The sequence below is a fragment of the Anopheles bellator genome, chromosome 1 (genome assembly GCF_943735745.2).
Source record: "Anopheles bellator chromosome 1, idAnoBellAS_SP24_06.2, whole genome shotgun sequence".
In the NCBI taxonomy this organism is placed as follows: Eukaryota; Metazoa; Arthropoda; class Insecta; order Diptera; family Culicidae; genus Anopheles; species Anopheles bellator.
The window spans coordinates 7,051,871-7,072,440 of record NC_071285.1 but is presented as its reverse complement, the minus strand read 5'-3'; the positions used below and the strand labels follow the sequence as shown (position 1 = coordinate 7,072,440).

Sequence of the window (20,570 nt, the reverse complement as noted above, 5' to 3'; positions counted from 1 at the left end):
ACGGTGAACGGTCCCTAATACTTTAACTCGCCGTTCGCAATTTTCGGTGCAATTGCCGTAGAACCTTATGCTTATGCTTAGAAAATATTGACGGAATGTTTGAGGCACTGCGGCAGACAGACACACCAGACTTCCACCAACCTTCCGCCCTGGCTAGACACGGATAACGCTGCGCCCGTGTAACTGTAAACAGACGAAAAGGTGCTAAAAAGGGTTTTTTCTAGCACACCCTTTTGACACTAGAAAGTGAACACAGACACACACAACGGCAATCGAAGCACGCCTTGCCACAGGGACCGCACACAAAACAGTTCCTCGAGCCGCAGCCCGGAAACCCGCAAAAGTGTTTGCGGGAACTTTCCTGGCCAGTTTGACGACGTTGACAAACATCGTTTGTGGCCAAAGCACAAACCTCCGCACAAACACACCCACAGGCGGGGGACACAGCACGGGATAGAAAAGTAGTTCACCAAACGCACCTCCGTCGTGTTCCTTCTACGCTGGCTGGGTTTCACGGGTTCACGCCTACAAAACGGGCCTCGTGATAGAATCACATTTAACGCGCTGAACTAAAACCTGCTGCCAAACGCCAGCCAAATCGTAGTGGGCGCCGAACGGAGTAACGGGCGACCGCAGAAAGTGCGCTACGAAAAACCACGACACGCCAACTAACAAGCCTAGAGCCAGCCCGGAGAGCCAGACACCCGTTCCCGTCCGTTCTGGTCTGTGACAAACATCCCGCCGCAGCTTGGTCGCTCGCACTTGCGCCCTCTCGCTCGCTCGCTCTCACTCCAGAGCGCCTCCATCTAGTGCACGCACACCAGCCCGTGCCCGTGCGTGCAACAGCAACAGCAGCAGCAGGCTGGGGTGTGTCGGTGTGCGTGCGTGCTCCGTTCTGGCCGTTTGTAGAAATGTTTACCTTTCGTTTCGCGCACACTAGCGCAGCCCTGCGCAGCTGTCACACACTGCCACGCGCTACGCTGTGCGTAGCTTGCACAAATTCCACAGCCAGATGGGAGCGACAAGGTAGGCTAGCCCTCGCTAGCGCTCTCTGTCTTCCACCTCTAACAGTCGTCGCACACAACACAACCCGCTCTTGTCTACAATTGATCGTAAAATTTTACGCCGATTTTTTTATTGCCGAGAATGCCGATGGGTAACGCAACGTGTAACGCGCGTGGCGTAACGCGACGGTGGGGTAATTGAAAAGAATGAGGCCCCCATATTCATCATCAGACGGAATTGATTTATTTACAACACAGTGTACTTTTGTTTTGTTTTTCACCACGCAAACACACCGGATGTGGCCGGCTCGCTTCACCGCACCCGCACAAACCCGCCCTCTAACCCGTTCCTTTCTTTCCCAGTTCTCTACCATCTCAGCTCGCCCACTCTCTCCGTTTCTGCCCTTTTTGTTTTGTTGTATATTAATTCAATCAGTCGCATTTTCTCTTGTCTTTCCAAGTTGTCATTGATTTTACGGCTCTCCCAGTTTGCCCGGCTTGTTCCACGCTTGACTCCATCGCTGTTCTGTTTTGTATGTGTTTGAATTTTTGTGTTTGTTTCCTTATCACTGTTTTCATTAACTTTTGTTTTTTTTGTTGTTGTTTTAAATTAACTTTCATCCTACTGCTGACTATAAGTCGTCTTTTTACGTCATGTTTCTTCGCTATTTCCACCTCCGATCAGATCAGCGTTGAGTATATAAGTAGAGTATCGTCCGCGAACGCGGCTTTGTTTCTGTTTTCGCTTCCTTCTTTGTTGCTTTAAATCTGTATGTTAAAAAATAACTCCAGTCAGAGATAATTACGAGTGTTGTTTTGCGGGGGAAAAAACTTAGAATCTATATCCATTTTAAAATGCAACCGTACGCGCCACGGCTATACCAGCTTCGTTTCTAGTATGTGGCTGACGACTCCCCACCGCTGCTCCGTTCGCGGTATAGCTTAGTCCCAGTTTAGCTGGCAGCTTGAACTGTGTTCCCCCCAAAAGACCCACAGGCCTCGGGTTGAGTCAGGCAACAATGATCGCGTATTTGAGTTGACAGAGAGCGCGCATCCCTCTCCGAGGGATGCGTCAGTATGCCCAATATTTTTTGTATCGGCTTCGGGTTTTGAACACTATAAATAAATGGACATATTGCGTCCCATCATCCACACCACGCGCAACTCGGTCGCGGCCGCGTACACTACACTCTCTGCGGCGATCGCAGATTAGTTTTCGTTTTTGTTTCTTTTCACTAGGCTTAAACATCTCCCATTGTTCCCGACGGGGCGGACGGGACACGTCGGAAGATTAAGTAATGTTACTGCTATTTAAACTAGTAAATGCTTCCTTCGGATCACCCGGAGCACTTGTTGCATGTAATACACCCGCACACCCGCTGCCGTGTCTGCTGGGGCGACGAAAGAAAAAGGTCCGGATCCCAGGCTTGGAGGTGGACCCTCATGGACCCTCTCATAGATCGCCCTCCGATCGCCCTACTACCGCTCCTATTCGCGCTATTCAATCTGCTACGTTTTGCTGTCTCTCGTTTAAAATATGGCCATTCTTTAAAAAGTGCCGCTTCTTCCGCGTTCTGCCACCGGACATCGTCGTCGCCGTCGCTGTCGGTGGCGCCATTTGTTGCTATTCGTAATAGTCAATTGTTTTGCATTCATCGTCTGTGGGGGGAAAAGGGCATGGGGTTAATGGTTGATGAGCACACTTTCGTACATTGACGGGATTACGGAACTACAAACCCTCTAACGTGGCCGCGACAAGATCGAGCTTATGTGCTAAATGGCACTTGCTTGCCGCCAGGTCCATTTCTAATACTTCCTTAATCTGCGAAATAATGACAAATGTTAAACCATTGGTCTCACAAACCACCGTTTGCGACCTTACCTGTAAACGATACTTGCTAACGTAGATGTAGAGCTCCTTCAGTGCTGCGAGCGTGTCGAACTGCTGCTGGTGGATCGATAGCCTTTGCATGGCGCTTCGCATCTCCTGATCACTGATCTGAGGCATCATGGCAATGTCGGCGTAGAAATTAGAAACCATCTCCCGGTACTGAGGTAGATCCTAGAGGGGTAGGAAAATACGGTCGGTCACGAAAAGTGCACAAACGTGTGGTTAACACAAACGCGACGTACCTTCGCGAACAGCAGCTTGTTCGAGGGCGAATCCTTCCCCAGCCGGTACTCGGTCGTCGAGCACGCGTCCATGAACGTTTGTGCGATCACGCTCAGGCACACGTCGACCGAGGGCGTCTTGTGGATGTCGAAGATGAAGTCGGGGTTTTTGATAAAGTTCACCCAAAAGCGCAGCGGCAAACCGTTCGACTTCCACGCGTGCAGCACCTCCGGATCGTGTATGCCGTGGTGCCGGGCGGCCGCATCGAGCAGATCGTACAGCCACTTCACGGCCGGCGGTAGCGCCTCGTTCACGGTCAGTATCGTGGCGAACAGGTCGTCGACGAACTTCTGGATCGTGCCCTTCGTCGCCAGCAGGCGGGTGAGGAAGATTTCCGGTATTGCTTTATGATGGCTTCCGCCGCCCGGACCCGTGCCGTACAGCACGGCGTGAGCCCCGCCAGCGCTCGATGAAGACGATCCGTGCTGCTCATACGACGACAGCGTCGAAAAGCGATCGTCCATCGGTTTCACTAGGTGGAACACGCCAACAGACGATTGTTGCTGCTGTTGCTGCTGCTGCTGCTGCTGCTGGGCGTGCTGCTGATGATGATGATGATGGTGCGGATGGTGATGATGGCTGGCACTTCCGGCAAGCAGCGTGTCGGTGTTGTGGGCCGACATCATCGTACCGCTGCTTCCGCACCCGAACCCCGGGGGCGCCGATGGGGACGAGCTGGACGAAAGGTGCGGATGATGATTGGAGGACGGTGGATTGTTGATGTAATAACAGTACGGGAAGATGTGCCGCCCGGGCGTGTTGTAGCCGTCGTGTGGTCGCGCCACCAGCGACATCACGGCCGACTCCTTCACACCGTAGTGGGCGAGCGTGTTGAGGCGCTTCCAGCCGTGCACCGTTTTCGAGGTGACATCTTCGTCCCGCAGCACAAGGTGGCCACCACGCCCGTGGCGCCACTCGAGATCGAGATCGTGGACGGCGGGGCGCAGCGAGAAGGGTGTGTTCTTGAACAGCGCGTCCAGGATCTTGTCCTTCACCTGGCTAATCGTATCACAGTCCAGCACCTTGCACTGCACCTTCTCATCCAGATCGTCCTGGATGATGTGCAGCGACACGATGCTGTGGGCGATCTGTTCGCGCAGCAGCCGCTCCTCGCTCAGCGAGTAGCGGGCATCGTGCGTGACCGCGTCCACCAGCCCCTTCTCGATCTGGTGCTTGATCGCCTTGTACAGCAGGAAGAGCGAGTTGCCGGCGTAGTTGCGCAGATAGTCGTACATGCAAAGCGCCATGTAGTTGGTCAGCATCTTCTCCACCACACTCTCCGTCCGGCGGAGCATCAGCTGCGGGTGCTTCGTCATCACCGACTTCTCGATCAGACGCAGCAGCAAGCTTTTCAGTATGTCGGTCACGTAGTCCATCTGATTCATCAGCACAATCATCAGCAGCGAGGCCACGTTCACTCTGGGTCGGGGGAGAAGAAACGGGTTATTCGTTAGAAATCGGCCCACGGGCGAACAGTCAATCCCTCTTCGAAAGCCACTCACTTATCTCGTATGCTGAACGTCTTCTGTGCCTCAAGCGTATCGATAAAGAGCAGCAAAAACACGCGATTGTTGATCAGCTGCTCGAACATCACCATCGCCTGATCGTAGTTCGTGCGCTGGTGCGGGTGCACGTGATGGCCGTGATGGTGGCTCCCGCCGGTACCCTGCAGCTTCGCCCCATTCACCAGCAGCACCGGGTGGTCGGATACGCCCGGAAAGAACACCTTCATCACGTAATTGACTAAATCGAGCGTCGGCGTGCCGGAACTCTCGAGATCGGCCGTCAGGTCGGTCATGTCGGTCTGCAGCTCGGCGAACGCTTGCTTGCACTCCATCCGCACGTTGCTCTCGAGCGTGTCCATCTGGATCTGGATCCGCTTGTACTCCCGCTCCGCCTGCGTGCTCTTGCGCCGATAGATCAGCAGAATGATGAGCAACGAAAACACGAAAAAGATGCCACTAACGATCACGCCGAAAAGAACGTGCGAGAACGCATACGGCTTGATCAGATCGTACTTGATGAAACCTACACACGACGGAAAGATGATGGAATGGAGATTAAATTTCGTAACCGGTCCCCCAGAGAGATGGTGGCTTACCGATGGGGAAACGCAGATTGCGCCCAACGCGCACCACCACAAGCGGCAGATCGTTCGCCGTCGGAACGCCATTCTCGTCCGTCGGGGCTGGCTGCTCGAGCGGTGGCGTGCAGACGAGCTGCGTCGGGGCCAGGCTTGTCACGTTGCACTGTGCCATCCCGATCGTCACGTTTACATCCGTCTCGTCGCTGGCCGCGTTCAGGTGTTCGCCCTCGATCACCAGCGTGTCACCCTTGTACATTTTCACCGCGTTCGGGAACGGTTGGTAGACCGGATCCTCGACGTAGACGATCGATGAGCGAAGGTTCTGAAAGTGCTTCGGGAGATTGCGCACGGACAGCACACTGTCCATGAGAAAGTTGATCTGCAGCAACAGCTGCAGCTGCTGATCGGACGGAAGAAACGGCGAGGCCGTTGGCGAGCCACCGGAGCCACCGGTTGGCGGGGCCAGCGAATACTGCTGTTGCTGCATTGGCATTGCCGACGGTGCGGCGGCCAGTGCCGCCTGCAATGGACGTCCGTCGGCCGATACGAAGCTGGAGAGTAGTTGTTGCGCGAACTCGCTACTGCCACCACCGTGGCCGGTAGTGGATAGGTTGCGCAGCAGTAGCTGCTGCTGTTGCACCGCCAGCCACGCTTCACGGACGGAGGGCGATGGACACTCCATCTGGTTCGAGTTGAGCACCACACAGGTGGACCGGTTCAAGCGCTCCTCATTGAGGTACACCTCAATCTCGGGCATCTGTATCGCGTCGAGGTTTGTGCCGTGCACCGTCATCATGCGGCCACCGCTCAGAAAGCTCTTCAGTGGCTTGATTTGCATTATTTTCGGATCCACCGTGTAGTTGTACACGCTGCACGTTTCGTACCGACTGTGATAGGTGCCGGCTGCGCCACCGTACAGTCCGCCGCGTCCCATCGAATTACTACCACCACCAACACCACCGCCGCTGCAAGCCAGCGTACGATTGGCACCATCGATGCGCAACGTCAGGATGCGAATGTGTTCCGGGGATCGTGCTGCCGACGTCACGCACGTCAGCCGGCTCGATGAGGCCTGCGTACGGTTGATGCGACACTCGTAGTCGTCCAGATAGGCCACAGCCGACGTGCCCACGTTCAGGTGGCGCCCAATGATGGCCAACTTTGTGCCCCCCGACTGCGGGCCCATGGTGGGGCTCAAGCCTTCGAGCTGCACATCCCGGAAGCGGAACTCCACGCTCGACATTGTGAAGCCCGCCTCGTTGCCGACTTTCACCGGCGCCGACATTTCGCTTCCCACCACACCCGTGCGGCACTCGATGCGGACGGAAATTTCGTATCTCTCCAGCTCGCACGGTACGTTCCCGATGTGGATTCGACCGCGAACATCTTCCTCGCGAATGCCCAGATTGCTGCCTTCGATCGTCACCAGCGTTCCGCCCTCGATCGGCCCACTAAGCGGTTTGATCAGATCGATCCTTGGCCGGGGACAACCGCCTTCCTCACCGGGCAACCGACCACCGCCCCGTACCATTCCCACCATGGCCGCGGCATCGGAACACGTTTCGTTGAAGCTGCACTGCTGGCCACACCAGGTGCACTGGTACTTGGGATCGCGCGTCACGCACAGACTGCAGTCGGCGTGGTCACGGTGCGAACCGAGTATTTCACACTTGTACAGCACCACGGTCACCGTGTCGATGTAGTGATTCCGGTTCCAGTTCACATCCACCGTCGCCTCGTACTCGTTGGTGGCCGCCTCGTAGGAATACTGTGGGGAGGGAAAAGAACGCAAACTTCGCTTAACACACACCTTTCGCTTGGAACATACACCGACGGCCGGGGCCCCGGACAACTTACGAGTGTTTTTTCGCACACAATGTACTTGTTTCCTTCCACCCGGGCCGGCAACACCATGTGCGCTCCCTCGATGTTGACCGTGCACAGGAATCCGGTGTGGGCGCTCTGCGGTCGGGGCAGATTCTCGATCTCCAGCCGGATCTCCTTCGGCACCTTGTTGGGCAGCAGGATCGGCACCGAGCGTTGCTTCAACCGCGGACAGGCGGCTTCACTTTGCACGATGTTTGCCGAGTTGCGGCACGAGCTCGTATTGAAGGCGCACCGATTATCGTAAATGCACCAGTGGCAACCCCAGTTACTGACCAGGCACTGCCGGCACGTCTCGTGCCGCGTGCAGTCGTAGAACGCGAAACTGCGCGATACGAAGTCCTTGTTCGTCTCCGAACTGCGCACGCTCAGCGGCACCAGGACGTGATCCTGCCCATCGCCGATCGAGGGCCGCTCGTTGACCGGTGGTGACGCACACACCAGGCCCTCCTTCGTGACGTTCGCATCGATCGGCGTGGCATTACCGAACACGCACCGATACTGGGCGTTGTGCGGCAGTTCGGGCAACGTTTTGATCACCAAACGCACGACGGACTGCTGACCGATTGGCAGCCGGTCGGGGGCAACCATTTCAAAATCGATACACTGCTGACCGGTACCGATCGACAGCCAGCGGGCCGCGCTAGTGTCCTTCTGGCACGCCGTCCGCACGGTGCACCGCTTCTCGAGCGAACACCAACCACAGTACGGATCGCGCGATTCCAGACAGTCGGAGCAGTTCCCGAACGTGCCGCAGTGTTCCACCTTCATCTTGATGATCTGCGGGAAAAAGGAATCCCTTTTAGTTTCAGCTCAGCGCTCAGCGGGAAGAAAAGGAGGAAAAACGCGCTCTGCGCACTTACGCTACGCTCGGACAGCACGTAAAGATGATCGTTGCTCGGTGCAAACATCGTGTCGGGCAGGATGGCCAAGCCCTCCTCATCGATCGCCATCCGCTCGTACTCACCGGCCTCTCGCCCGGACAGCAGCACCTTCCGCACCCAGCCATCGTTCGTACCCACGAAGGCCACCGTGTGCGGCCCGATCGTCGTGACGGCGATCGACGTCAGAGCGATCCCTTCACCAAACCCAAACCGAGCCGTGGCCGTGATCGGTGTAACGCCACTAATTTTCAGTCCCACATTGCAGAAGCTGTACACATTGCCGGCCTGTGAGCCAGCCTCCGGACACTTGCCGTCGTCGATCGTGCCCGAAATGTAGCCGAGGTTCCGATCCTTGATCGTACCGTTGAAGCAGGCTGGAAGAAAAAGGGGGGGGGGACCATTATCGAACGTTCCGAGGATCGCACGGATGAAAGGACGGATACGTTACAGTGAATGTTTTCGTTAAACACCTCTTCGATGTCCTTCAGGCTGTACATGCAAATGGCGGACCGGTTTTGCGGCTCATCCGTGATCTCCTTCGAGGGCGAGAAGACGGCCACCAGCAGGAAGTCGTCCCGCTTGATGCCCATATCGTTGCTGAGCTTCTGGCCCGCCTGGGCCAGCTTGGCATCGCGCAGAATGTTGTAGTCCGTCCCGTTGACCATGCACGTGATCGTCACCTACAGTCCGGGAGAGACCGGCCGATTAGAATCCCGCCCATCCCGCGATTGTATTTCGCGCCCCGCCCCGCCTGCCCCCCTTACCTCCGTGTAGCTATCGTAGTTTTGATCGTTGACGCAGATCCGCGCCAACCGCGTCACGTAGCCGGCCTCGTCGGCGAGGTGCGATTTTTTCTGCACCAACACAAAGTACGCATACTCGGTACTGTTGAACCCGTACACGTAGTTCACCAGAAAGTGGTCCCGGTACTTGACGTCGATGTTGATGTTCGACTGCTGGATCGAAAACTCGGCGTACGTGAGGTCATCCAGCCGCCGGGACGATATGGCCGGCACATCGTGCCGATAGTCGCCCACGTTCGTGAACGTGGTGCCGACGTACATGATGTCCTCGCGCTCCCGGTACCGGCTCGGGCCAATGAACGCAAACGTCGACGAGTGTTCATCGTTGGCCGCCAGTGCCACCTCGATCGGCTTGACCGAGTCCGGGAACCGGCGCTCGGACAGGGAGTAGATTTCGCATGCCCCCTGGTGGACACTGCCGCACGCTATCAGCGTGTCACCGTCCCGGTTGTACAGCAGCACCTTGTTGTGGTTATCCGTTTCCACCCCGTCCACCACATCCGGCGGGCAGCCCGCGGCATGGCACTGGGCCGAGTCCAGCTTCGGGCCCGTCACGGCTTCGCGCAGCAGTGTCAGGTTTTCGCTCAACTGCAGTATCCGGTTCGTGGCGCCGGCATAGAACGTGCGCCTACTCGCATCGTACGTGAGGTGCGTGAAGCGATGATGATAGTGATGATGATGATGGTTGGCCGCCGTTCCGTTCGCTAGCCGGTACCGGGCGACGATATCGTCTAGCAGGCGGTGCTGCTGCTGGTGGTGTTGGTACGCGTCGCCGGCTGCTGCGATCGAGGTGACGGATGATGATGTTTGCTGTTTCGCCTTCAGCACAGCATCCAGCGGCAGCATTCCACCGACCAACCGGAGCAATAGTAGCCGAATTAGCAGGTGGCCGCTGCTCCTCATCGTGACTCCCGTTCGGTGCCTATTTTGTTGCCGTTTCGGTACCACCACCGCGCCGCTGCTACTGCTGGCAGCTACTTATCCTCACAACACAAAGGCGCGCAGACACGGCACCGTCGCTCCCGTCGCTTCCGGACGGGCGCGCACGGGACAGATTTTTTTTTTGCTTCGTTCTCTATTTACGACACAACGCCGCCGCCGCCGTAAATATCGTCGTTCCGGAGGGGGCGCCCGTCGTCCGTGTGGAGACCGCCGCACGCTCGCTCTCTGAAAGGATATCGCGTATCGGATATACACATACGCAAGCGCACGTACGCGGCAACACGCACACGCATTCACACACGCGCGCACGAAGAAAAATCGAAACAGCACATTAGCAAACCCCTCTGGATAATGAATGAACGGTGCGGGCGGTCGCGGGGGAGAGCCAGAAGATTTAACGCGTGGCGGGGAGGGGGCGAGGGTGGTAGGGAAAAAATTGCCCGTGGGTGGAGTGGTGGGGCGGGCGGGCGGGGTGAAAAATTCGTGCTTTGTGGCCAACCCTTGACACAACACAACGCACACACGCAGCCAGGCGAGGGAAGGGAAAAACAGCGAACAGCGAAAGAAATGAAGCGAAATGACTCGATTGGGCTCCTCGACGGGCTCGTTTGAAGAGGCCACCGCGACCGCCGCCGTCGCCGCCGACGCTAGGAGGGGGCGAAGAAGAATGGGCACATACCTAGCGTAGCTTCTTCTTCTTCCTCCTCCGCTGCTTCTGGTGCTGCTTCTGCTTGACGCTTTTGTGTTGTGTTCGCGGTGAGGAGCACTTTTTTCAGCTAATTCTTTCGTAAATGCAGCACCAGCGTCGTCGCTGGTGCACCGCCGCCGTAAGTGGCTCCTTCTCCCGTCGCCTTCCCGGACTGCCGCCGCGAGCACTGCTGCCCGTCGCTGCCGTTCTCCCTGGTAGTCCTCGTCGTCGAGTGGCCGCCGTGTTGTTGTGTTCTAGCGTTAATTATCCAACAGCCACCCCCGCTCGACGCATCCATTACGATTCACACAGTTCCATCCTTTTTTCACTTTGCACTTATGGATTTATAATTTTTTTTATCTCCACTCACGGACCCTCCTTTCACTTGGCACCGGGGGGAACGGATTGCTTTTTGTGTGCTTCTGCAAACTGCCAGCCTATCGGGCGAGCGCCACTGGCCACGGCCAGGACGGCGGCCGTGGAAAAATGCACCCCAAAACGCGGAACGAACACCGGATTGAACACTTTTCCGTGAACCTTTTTTTGGGTTTCGGTCAACCCGACACCGAACCGAAAACCGTGCAGCCCGACGGACTCCCCTTCTTAACTTCTGTGGTTGCCGTCTTCTTAGTAGGCGGCCGCCATCTTGCTGCCCCTTTGCTGTGTGTGGCGTTGTGCCTGTGTGTCCGCTCTGTGCCGTGCTGTGCCGAGTTACAAGCCTTCGGGCTCGGAATTTTCGGCCACCGTTTCACAATTTCACGCACGCCACTCGGACCGTCTCGCTGTGTGCGAATCCGTGCGTGCACCGTCTTTAGGGGACCGATTCGTCGTGCATGAAAACAGCGAGAAAAACACGCTCGCTGCTCGCTCGCGTACAACGCACACTCGCTTCGCACACCGACACCACAAGCGCGCTGGTTCTTGGTGTGTATCGCCGCGAGAGGTTCTTTCTTTTTCTCCCATTTGTTTATGGGCCAAACTTGTTTTATGACAAGATTAATAGATTCTTTCTTTCGGTCCCTCCTTGGCCGCTCGGTGCGGCGTCGTTTCCTTTCTTTCTCTCGTTTCTGTCGCCCGAACTGTCAGAATCCGATGCGAGTGGGGCACTCAGCACGATGAGTGCCCGCCACTATATGGGATATTTTCAAAGCAAAAGCGGAATTTGGATCGTTGCATTTTGGGACGATTAAAACAAATTTATTTCTTTTATTACTTAGCGCCGTGTGACAGTCGGTCGGCGTGGGGCCACGGGCCGAATGGGTAATTGAGGTGAAACAGTGGCCTCGAACGCAAATAAATTGTTTTAAAATTAGTTGGCCCAACAGCACCGGTGGGAAGAACCGAACGGAACTGATTACATTTTGATGAGTCTTCGTCGAATCAGCCGGCCACGTTGCGGTTACGGTGGAGTGTGCTCATGTATCTGATGCAACGAATCCATCCGGATCGGCTCATAGTTCTTCCTTCTTGCCCTTCTTTTTGGCACCGGTTTCTAGTTTTTCGCTCAAACACTGCGCATTGCCATCCTTTAGCACATGGTCCACGCACAGGTACTCGATCAGGGGCTTTGCGTCCTGCTTTTCGAAGTACCACTTTTCGATCACATCCTCGTAGCCCTCGACCAGCGTTTCGCATTGCGTCTTCATCTGCGTGATCTCGGCCGACGGTTTGTCCCACAGCTCGAACGGAATGCCCAGATCCACCTTCACGCCCTTGTCCACCAGGCCGTGCAGCGTTTGAAACGTTTGTGACATTCCTTTGGCGAACCGCGTACTATCCTTGCGCTCCTTGTGGATGTTGTACTGAAGGATTCGTTCGCAAACGTTCTCCAGTGTGTCCAGCAGGCGCAGCTCGCTACGCCGATACTCGGTGCGCTTTTTTGGCTTCACATCGTCCACCGAGTACCTGTACGGAGGAGCATCGAGAAGGTGTTAGTCAACCGGTGTCCGTTTTTTGGTCAAAACTTGTACGTACCCCAACTCGATTACATCGTGCGACCGGCCGGTTTCGGTTAGCCGTGCTTGCAGTTCCGTCGCAAGTATTTTGCAAGCTTCACAACGATCCGCATACTTTACGCCCTCGTTCTCTTCTGGGCCACCGTGGATCGGGAGGACGAGGACCGATAGGGCACAGAGCAAAACCAGTGCTTCCGGCATGTTTTCGATACGATCTGCTAGCGTCGACGGAAGCCTTTTTCACTCACAGCATGGAACACGTCGTCGGCCGGAAAGCCTTATCAGTGAAACTATTCGCTACCAAACAGTTCGGCCGTGTTGTGCCAAACCCGAAACTCCGCTTGCACTTTACAGAGTATTCGACGAGCAGCTGTATACGCGAGGACTGATTCACGGTTTGTTTTTGTTTCGCTGTCAAAATGAGTGTTCACTGTTCGGTTCTCGACAGCAATCGGAAATGGAATAGCGAAATAATCCATTTGTCTAAAAGAAGCGAAATAAGAAATAAGAAAGTGCAATCTATGGCCGTAAAAATATGCACCGGAAAGAGCGTCAGTAAGAAAATGTTGCAGAACTTTACGTTCATGTTAGCGTTCACCACTACGATGGATGAACCCCCTTTGTTGTCAAGCCAAACCACGAACCCTTTCGGGAGACTGTAAACAAAAGAACGCATACATACACGGGCCGTACCTTTTACCCTGGCGCTAAAATTGTAAATTAAGATGAGAGATTCTATTCACGATTAAAGTAGTGCTCGTTTCGGAACAGAAGAAAAATGGCAAACGCAATCCAGCTAGAGAAATATGAACTGAGCAAAATTCGGTGGTTCGCAGGAATTCCCATACGGAGTCATAAATCCTGCGGCCTGCTAATTGCGCATCAGGATTTCGGGAATCCGTACACACCAAAAACCTAATCCCAACAACGCACACCCCCATCGGAAAGAAGCGTTCTAAACACGCAGCTGACGCCGTGGGGAGAATGTGTGCGTGTCCTCCGAGCGCGATGTTTGGGTTCATCGGAACATATTGTGCAACGCTCCGTACCCCCAACCCTTCCCGAGCCAAAGATTGCCGGCCGCCTCCCTAGCGGTGGGGCTGCTGCTGCGGCGATGGCGAATTCCGTACGCGAAGTGCGGATCGGTCAGTCAGAAATGAACCGCTGCTCTGTTCGGTACTTACGCTTTCGCGACTATTCGCGACGCTGTGTGTCCCTTTCAAGTCCGTGAGTGCGCAGTTTGTGGCCACTGACTGACAAAGAACAGTGGCACGGGCGGCGGAATTCGGAAGCTGTGACGGAAAGCCCTTCTAATGTGCCAAAAGAGAAAGCTCCCAGAACGGGTTTTAGCGAAGAAAAATCCATTAAGCAAATGAATGCACCGTCGCGAGAGAGCGAGCGAGAAACACGAGTGTGACAGTGACAGGCGCTGCCTGCTGTGGTGTGTGACATTGAACGCAGTTGCTTAGTTTTTCGTTGTTTATTTTTGGCCCCATCGCACAAACACATCGTTCGTCAGTTTCGGTTTCTAGGGCATCCGAAATAGCTTCAAATTCGACCACCCTTTAAGCAAAAAACACACGTTCGGGGGTGCGTAACGATCGTGGTCCTTTAAATCCTCGTGATCAATGATTGTTGGTCGTGCTACGAAGTGAGTGAGTGAGCGAGTGCGCCGTGTTCAAAATTCATCGTAAAAAATCGACGCGAGTTGGCGACACTACCAAATCCCTATTGTGTCTGGCGTATCGAGCGAGGACAATTCCTGTAGACAATCGGCAGAAAGCAGGAGGGGGACGTGCAAAAACTGGAAACACATCGGGTAAGGCTTGTCGTTTGTGCTGATTGTTTAAATTCTAAGCTCACTTCGATCCCAAGTTCGTCGCCTTGTGTCTGGAGGCAACACGACAATAGGAAGGACGCTGGTTCCGTCCCGTCGGTGGAGGCATGGTTTAGATTTCGATCCGTGAGCCTCCGGTGGTTGGTTCGGGGGTGCCGCAACAATGATTGCGCCGTGCGCCGCCGTTTCTTTGTTACGTGATTCACCTTCGCGAGGTGCACAGTGGCACGAACCACACGGGCGTTTCGTCAGAAGCGCGGCGCGTGGTTGTTGCAGAAGATCAAGCGAAGCGGGAGAAGAAAAGCAGGAAGGAGCGAGTGAGCGAGACAGCACGTGCCAGCGCGCGAAGGGAGCGAAACCTTCAGCGGTAACAACAGCAGCAACAACAACGCACGGTCTCAACTCACGGTGTCTTGAGCCTCGTTCTCTCTGCACGAACGGTGGTTATTGGTCGGTGACCTGCGGCGTGTTTGTCTACAGAAATGGCAAAAACAGGAACATTCTGGTCATCAATTACACCCTCCAGCGGGCACCATGGCTACTGGATGCAAACCTTTGCTCTTCGCCGTTCAGGAGTAACGAGAAAAACTAGACACCCTCGGGAGCCATTCCCCCTTTGATTGGTCATTTGAGTCAATAGTCAATTCTTCAATCATTTCAGATTTTTTCAGTAAGGACATGAAGCTAAATTCCCAGTTCCAAGCAGAGCCAGCGGTTGAATGATGGCCCATTTCGTCATCTGCTTCACGAACGGAGGCCCCCCCAATCCTTTGGCAGGCTTCGCGGAAGTTTCGAGCTACCCCCTTTTCATTTCGCCCTTTTACTCTCCTATTGCTCCACGGCTCCGGCCACGATTCTGCGGTGCAAACGCAGGGCCTTTTAACTCGTTAGTATATCCACCGGTCGCGGGCGGCCCATAATCAGCTGTTTCACCCATTGAACCTTTGCCATAGCAACCCTTCGCAACCGCCTGTCTGAGCCTACCGCGGTTCGCGCGTGCCAATTTGCGTGTGTGCACGTTCCGCCGTCGTCGTAGTGGTGGTAGTAGCAATAAAAAGGTGTTAGAGGCCCCGTTGAGTTGTGTTCGGCGCGGTAGACCTTTGAAATGCACGCTCGCTCGGTACACTATTATTGTTATTCCCCATTAGAGTCGTTTGTTTCGTTTCGCGGCTTGCTCTGCTTTTTTGTACAGAGCCTGCTTGTTTTTACTTCTCGCTCCGATGGCCTACTCACGGCCTGTATTGTATAATAGTGGTTCAGAGTAGTAAATACGAGCCCGCGCGAGTCGTGTGTTGCGGCGGCGATGAAACATCAACGCGCTAAACACGCGCGCGCCAAGCATGCACTATCCGCTGGAGAGCGAGAGGACACGATCCGACAGAGCGCAGGATTGAGCGAGTGAATGGGATAAAGTCACGGCGCGAGCCTAATATCATGTTACATGCCCCGTGATCCCCGGTGAAATCGATGGTTTTGAGAAGGAAAGTGTCCACCATTGAATGACGGTGTGGCGCGAATCGTCACCTCACGCCCTGCGGAAGCCTGCTCTTATCTCTTATCATTTTACGGCTAGTAGATTCCCATCGCCAGATGCACCCTGACAGCAGGCTGACTTCTTTTTCCGTCTTTTCTTTCTCTCACAGCAAAACGGCAAGCATTCGAATGTAGTTCCCGTCCAACGGCCATCCAGAGGTGCCACAAAGTAAATCATCCCGCAAACCAATTCGCGTTGGGCGAACGCTTTGCCTCAAAATGCCGACCTTGCTCGAGGCACTGGAAGAAAAGTATGGCCTGGAGGCGGACGAAAAGGAGGCGCACGCGGAAGAGGAGGTACTGGTGTCCATCTTTGTTCCGAAGCTGCCACCGAGACAAAGGTAAGATTGCTGTTGTGGCCCGCGCTTGTGTGCGACGCGGTTGCGCGCTGAAACAATGGGAACCGAGGCGTTAGAATTCGGTCCTGAAGTGCCTCAAAGTTAACATTTTGTCGGTCGGATCTTATGAATGATGTCGATTGAAGCAGGAACTGCGGCAGAGACCCCCCGTGATGATGATTATCTCGAGAACACTTCGTGATTTGTTGATGCAGACGCTCGAGACGCTCGTGAATTGCCTACGGCGTAGTGACCGCGATCAACCGGGGAACCGGGTCTCTTCGAACGCCTCCAGTTTTCAATTATCTTTTTGCGATGAATATCCGCGTATGGCCACGCGTTCGGGTGGAGGCGTTCGCGTCACCCGCGTCACCGACGCAAACAACAAATGGCCAATCTGTAAACCAACCTTTGGTTTTTTACCTTTCCAGCACACCACAGCTGCTTATACTGAACGATTGCAACATTGACCGGGCCGGCGAGCCGGAGGACCTGAAGAAGAAGTGTCGCATCGTGAGGGAGCTCGATCTGGCGCAGAACAAGCTGAACAATTGGAACGAGGTGTTTGTCATTCTTTCGCACATGCCACGGGTGGAGTTTGTCAATCTCAGCCTTAACCATCTGACCGGCCCCATCGAGACACCGGCGGTCACGAAGATGGACCACCTGCGCAACTTGGTGCTGAATAACACCAAGCTGGAGTGGTGCAGCGTCGAAACGCTGCTCCGATTGCTGCCCGCCCTCGAGGAGCTCCATCTTAGCCTTAACGAGTATACGCACGTGCTGATCGACACCGCCACCGGCGAGGATACGGCTTCAGTTGCAGCTTCTAGTCAAAAGCAGCGAGAAGAGGATACGGCGGGCGCCACTGCTGCTGCCCCCGAAGGGTCAACTGCCACCGAAGCATCGGCGCCCTTCCGAACCAATCCGCATGCCGGCGTCCGGAAGGTTCACCTCACTGGCAACTACATTGCCGAGTGGAACGAAGTTTGCCGCATCGGACGCGTCTTCCCGCAGCTAGAGGCCCTCGTGCTGGCGGACTGTCCCCTGAGGTGAGTAGTGCCGTCCGGCCAGCCAAATGAGAACGCCCTTCACGCGTTGATGAGCGCAATGCGCGAAAACTATTATTTATTGGACTAGATGAAAGGTGGCCACCCCGAGGGGGGAGGGGACGTGCGCAAACAGACACCGATCAGCGAGGCCTGATAACGGCCCCCGGCTTTTGCGCAGTTGCCGCAACGATAACGTTACCGCGAGAACGCAATTTGAACGTTTTTTGATAGTCATTTTATGGCAAATGGTGTCTGGGGTCATATGCTTTCCCAATCGGTAGCCACTATTTGCGAAACTGGCCCCAAAAAATATGGGAAGGCCGTGATTAGAGCAAATTGCAGTCTATTGCCGGTAAGCGTTGCTGTTACTTCACTTGCCAAAAACCGAACAATGGTAGCACCGAGGGCATCAGCTATTCAAAAACCATCGATTGGCGCAATCTGTAGCGTCCCATCTCGCGACCGGCGATCCGTTAATCGAAGTGATAAAAGCAGCGGGGGGCTCAATTTTGGGTCTTTTTCCGCGGAGAGGGCACATAAATGAGTCATTCGCGCCGCGAAATAAACGTTTCGAAGCGCGCACCGAAAGCGGGTCAACGTGTGTCCGTTCGGCTTGCGTTCGGTCCGGTTCGGAGTTACATGATGGTTCGGTTCAGCGGTGGCGGACGCGGCGACCACCATCAGCAACAACAATATGCACAACTCGCTACCGATTCCGATTGTGGCCGCCTTTTTTCACGACGAATCCGCCGCTCCATTTCGCTTTCGCTTTTTTGACATTGAATGGCCCTGTCCGGACGATGAGCATCGTCGGAATCAGCGGGCTGGAAAAGGACACGGGGTGGGGCCACACAAACTGTCTGGTGGTTTGGAAACCCTTTCCGTGGGTCATTGGAAACCGTTAACTCAAGGGGCCGCCTGCCATCTTTTTCATGAACGATCCCATTTTACACCCCTCAACAGATCACTGAAACCCACGGATGCTGAAGGCAACGAAAAACCGGAAGACAGTCATAAATACTTCCAGTAAGTAGTAACCGGGCCAAATGAACCTTCACAATGTACTAACTTGCGCGAACATCTTCCCCCGTAGGAACTTAAAGCTGCTCAACCTAAGCAACGCCAAAATCGACTCGTGGGACGATATCGACCGGTTGGCCAACTTCCCTGCCCTGTGCAACGTGCGGCTTCAGGTGAGCCTCCCCTTCCATTCAGATCGTACGGTTCGTGTTTACAACGCCCTTCTTTCAACTCCCTTCGCTAGTACTGGCCACTGTGGGCTCGAACCGATTCGACGACGGAACACGAAAGGCGCCAGCTGCTGATAGCGCGCCTTCCGAACATCAGTATTCTGAACGGGGGAGATACGATCGGTGCCGTGGAACGGGAGGACGCCGAGCGAACGTTCATACGGAACTACTTGGACACTGCCGACGCGGAGCGGCCCGCCCGGTACTACGAGCTGGTCGGGGTGCATGGCAAGCTGGACCCGCTCGTCAACATCGATCTGCGGCCGGAGCGCAAGGTGAAGGTACGGTTTACCTTCGAGGACAAGACCATCGAGCGGACGGTCGATGTTAACAGGTACGCCGCCCAAGGGGGACGCCGTCACGCGGTCACTTAGTTTGCGCTGTTTTCCCTCATCCTTCCAGAACGGTAAGCGATCTAAAATCACGCCTGGAGCGCCTGTTTGAGGTGCCCGCCGCCCGGATGCGGCTCTACTACGTCGATCAGGACTTTCGCGATCTGCAGGGCCTCGAGGAGATGAAGTATCCGACGAAGGTGCTCTACAGCTACAACATCCGCTCCGGGGATGAGATCATCATCGAGCGGAAGGTGAAAAGTTGAAAGAAGGTGGCAACTCGGTTCTTGGTAGCAGCAGATATTGTGATAGGAAGTGCATCACACAAACGATACTTGTAACCACCAGCCTTTTTACAAATAGCTCCCCTCTCTGATCCGATCATCATCCGGCCCCGACCAAAACAAATGGGTTGTTTTGTAGTTTTGTTTTACTTAAGTTAAGTGGTCACATTCAACATCTCTTGACGCGGGGCAGCAAAAGCAGCAGCAGTGTGTTTTATGATCCAGTTTTGTTTTTATTCGTGTTATTGGCGTGATTTCTGACCGGCAGCGAGACGGAGGGAATCAGAACAATCTATATAGGACGGTCTAATAAACTAACGAATTACTTTACAAAATAATCCGCCACCCGCTTTTGTGTGCTAAGAACGCTAACGGCATGGGGGGATTGGCTGCTTGGGTCCGTCTGTGTGGTAAGTAAAATGCGGCAAAGTTGCTGTCTGTTAGCTTGAACGCCCCTAGAGGCAAATGTTTTTGTTAAATATGTGCATAGATCGATAAATTAAAAGCAACCAATAAACTGTTTTTATGCTTTAAGATGTTAATTTATATCGTCGGTATGATGCGCCCGAAAACGGTCAGTTTGAAAGTGCTGTTATGTTTAGGTCAGCAGACAGCATCGTATTCCGCAGTGCTGTCAGTCGGTGAGCTGTCAAACTCACTGCAAGACGGTCAGTTGTGCAAATCTGATGATGCGCGTCTTCTACACCTTTTCTAACACCTGCCCCGAGACAAGGCTTTCGCCAGAATAAGGAACTACCCGACTCAGCGGGCCATCATGAGAATTGTTCCGCATACCTCATAGCATCGGGTCACGTAGAATGATTACGTGGCTGTAGGGGATGAGAAGCGTTGTCGGAAGTTCTCTTTTTGGTACAGATTCCGTCGCCCTGAAAAGGGCGTTTTTAATAGATTTCGGCCTGAGGTGTGTCGTCAAACGGAAGCAGTGTGAAGCGGCCTTAAGCCTTCTTCTCGGTCTTCTTCGGCAGCAGCACGGCCTGGATGTTGGGCAGCACTCCGCCCTGGGCAATGGTCACGCCCGACAGCAGCTTGTTCAGCTCCTCGTCGTTGCGGATGGCCAGCTGCAGATGGCGCGGGATGATGCGCGTCTTCTTGTTGTCGCGCGCCGCGTTTCCGGCCAACTCGAGCACTTCGGCCGCCAGGTACTCCATGACGGCGGCCAGGTAGACCGGAGCCCCCGCTCCGACGCGCTCAGCGTAGTTCCCCTTACGCAGGAGACGGTGGATTCGGCCCACCGGGAACTGCAGCCCGGCGCGGTTCGAGCGGGACTTCGCCTTGCCCTTCACCTTTCCTCCCTTGCCGCGGCCAGACATCGTTGGGCGTAGACAGATTCCGAACTTTCGCGAAAAGAATCGAGCGCGTACGTCTTCTCTGTTGGGAAATTTTTTTCGACTGATAACTTTTGGTTGCACCGCCGGGCTTATATGCTGTCGCGCGTCCTCGGTTTCCGTCGGTGGGCGTGGCCTAACGGAGCACACCATGGATGCCTCGGGAGCGAATAAAAGCG

General features: G+C 54.8%; 4 protein-coding genes across 5 annotated transcripts; 1 reads left to right on the top strand and 3 right to left on the bottom strand.

The window, feature by feature from the left end:
• Positions 1-1,352: 1,352 nt before the first annotated feature.
• Positions 1,353-9,737, bottom strand: LOC131215695 (plexin-B). The gene is made up of 10 exons (XM_058210090.1): positions 8,796-9,737; positions 8,480-8,711; positions 8,011-8,405; positions 7,121-7,927; positions 5,279-7,031; positions 4,680-5,205; positions 3,138-4,596; positions 2,887-3,066; positions 2,742-2,826; positions 1,353-2,663 (listed from the first exon to the last, which is right to left on the bottom strand). Exons 1-10 carry the CDS (start codon positions 9,735-9,737, stop codon positions 2,629-2,631), a joined length of 6,414 nt encoding a protein of 2,137 aa, XP_058066073.1. The 3' UTR covers positions 1,353-2,628.
• A 1,912-nt stretch (positions 9,738-11,649) lies between these two features.
• Positions 11,650-12,758, bottom strand: LOC131216080 (protein canopy 4). Its single transcript, XM_058210482.1, has 2 exons — positions 12,439-12,758; positions 11,650-12,369 (listed from the first exon to the last, which is right to left on the bottom strand). The coding sequence occupies exons 1-2, from the start codon at positions 12,618-12,620 to the stop codon at positions 11,916-11,918; spliced, it is 636 nt and encodes a 211-aa protein (XP_058066465.1). The 5' UTR covers positions 12,621-12,758; the 3' UTR covers positions 11,650-11,915.
• Positions 12,759-13,585: 827 nt separating this feature from the next.
• On the top strand, positions 13,586-19,569 carry LOC131206058 (tubulin-specific chaperone cofactor E-like protein). 2 transcript variants are annotated; one of them, XM_058198436.1, is made up of 8 exons: positions 13,598-13,642; positions 13,939-14,238; positions 15,900-16,130; positions 16,559-17,179; positions 18,143-18,205; positions 18,273-18,372; positions 18,444-18,763; positions 18,832-19,569. In XM_058198436.1, the coding sequence occupies exons 3-8, from the start codon at positions 16,009-16,011 to the stop codon at positions 19,025-19,027; spliced, it is 1,422 nt and encodes a 473-aa protein (XP_058054419.1). In that variant the 5' UTR covers positions 13,598-13,642; positions 13,939-14,238; positions 15,900-16,008; the 3' UTR covers positions 19,028-19,569. The 2 variants fall into 2 exon arrangements, with proteins under 2 accessions (XP_058054418.1, XP_058054419.1); XM_058198435.1 differs by having other exon boundaries at positions 13,586-14,238.
• Positions 19,570-19,887: 318 nt separating this feature from the next.
• On the bottom strand, positions 19,888-20,376 carry LOC131216081 (histone H2A). Its single transcript, XM_058210483.1, has one exon. It carries the CDS (start codon positions 20,374-20,376, stop codon positions 20,002-20,004), a length of 375 nt encoding a protein of 124 aa, XP_058066466.1. The 3' UTR covers positions 19,888-20,001.
• Between the last annotated feature and the right edge of the window lie 194 nt (positions 20,377-20,570).

What these genes read in the sequence shown, in the direction of transcription:
- LOC131215695 (XM_058210090.1), bottom strand. Translation starts at nt 9,737, where the DNA reads ATGAGGAGCAGCGGCCACCTGCTAATTCGGCTACTATTGCTCCGGTTG. An exon ending in ACGTTCAGCATACGAGATAA is followed by an intron (nt 4,597 to 4,679) that starts GTGAGTGGCTTT and finishes CCCCCGACCCAG; the next exon opens with AGTGAACGTGGCCTCGCTGC. An exon ending in ACAAGCTGCTGTTCGCGAAG is followed by an intron (nt 3,067 to 3,137) that starts GTACGTCGCGTT and finishes CTACCCCTCTAG; the next exon opens with GATCTACCTCAGTACCGGGA.
- LOC131216080 (XM_058210482.1), bottom strand. Translation starts at nt 12,620, where the DNA reads ATGCCGGAAGCACTGGTTTTGCTCTGTGCCCTATCGGTCCTCGTCCTC. An exon ending in CACGATGTAATCGAGTTGGG is followed by an intron (nt 12,370 to 12,438) that starts GTACGTACAAGT and finishes TCCTCCGTACAG; the next exon opens with GTACTCGGTGGACGATGTGA.
- LOC131206058 (XM_058198435.1), top strand. Translation starts at nt 16,009, where the DNA reads ATGCCGACCTTGCTCGAGGCACTGGAAGAAAAGTATGGCCTGGAGGCG. An exon ending in AAGCTGCCACCGAGACAAAG is followed by an intron (nt 16,131 to 16,558) that starts GTAAGATTGCTG and finishes TTACCTTTCCAG; the next exon opens with CACACCACAGCTGCTTATAC. An exon ending in TGTGCAACGTGCGGCTTCAG is followed by an intron (nt 18,373 to 18,443) that starts GTGAGCCTCCCC and finishes TCCCTTCGCTAG; the next exon opens with TACTGGCCACTGTGGGCTCG.
- LOC131216081 (XM_058210483.1), bottom strand. Translation starts at nt 20,376, where the DNA reads ATGTCTGGCCGCGGCAAGGGAGGAAAGGTGAAGGGCAAGGCGAAGTCC.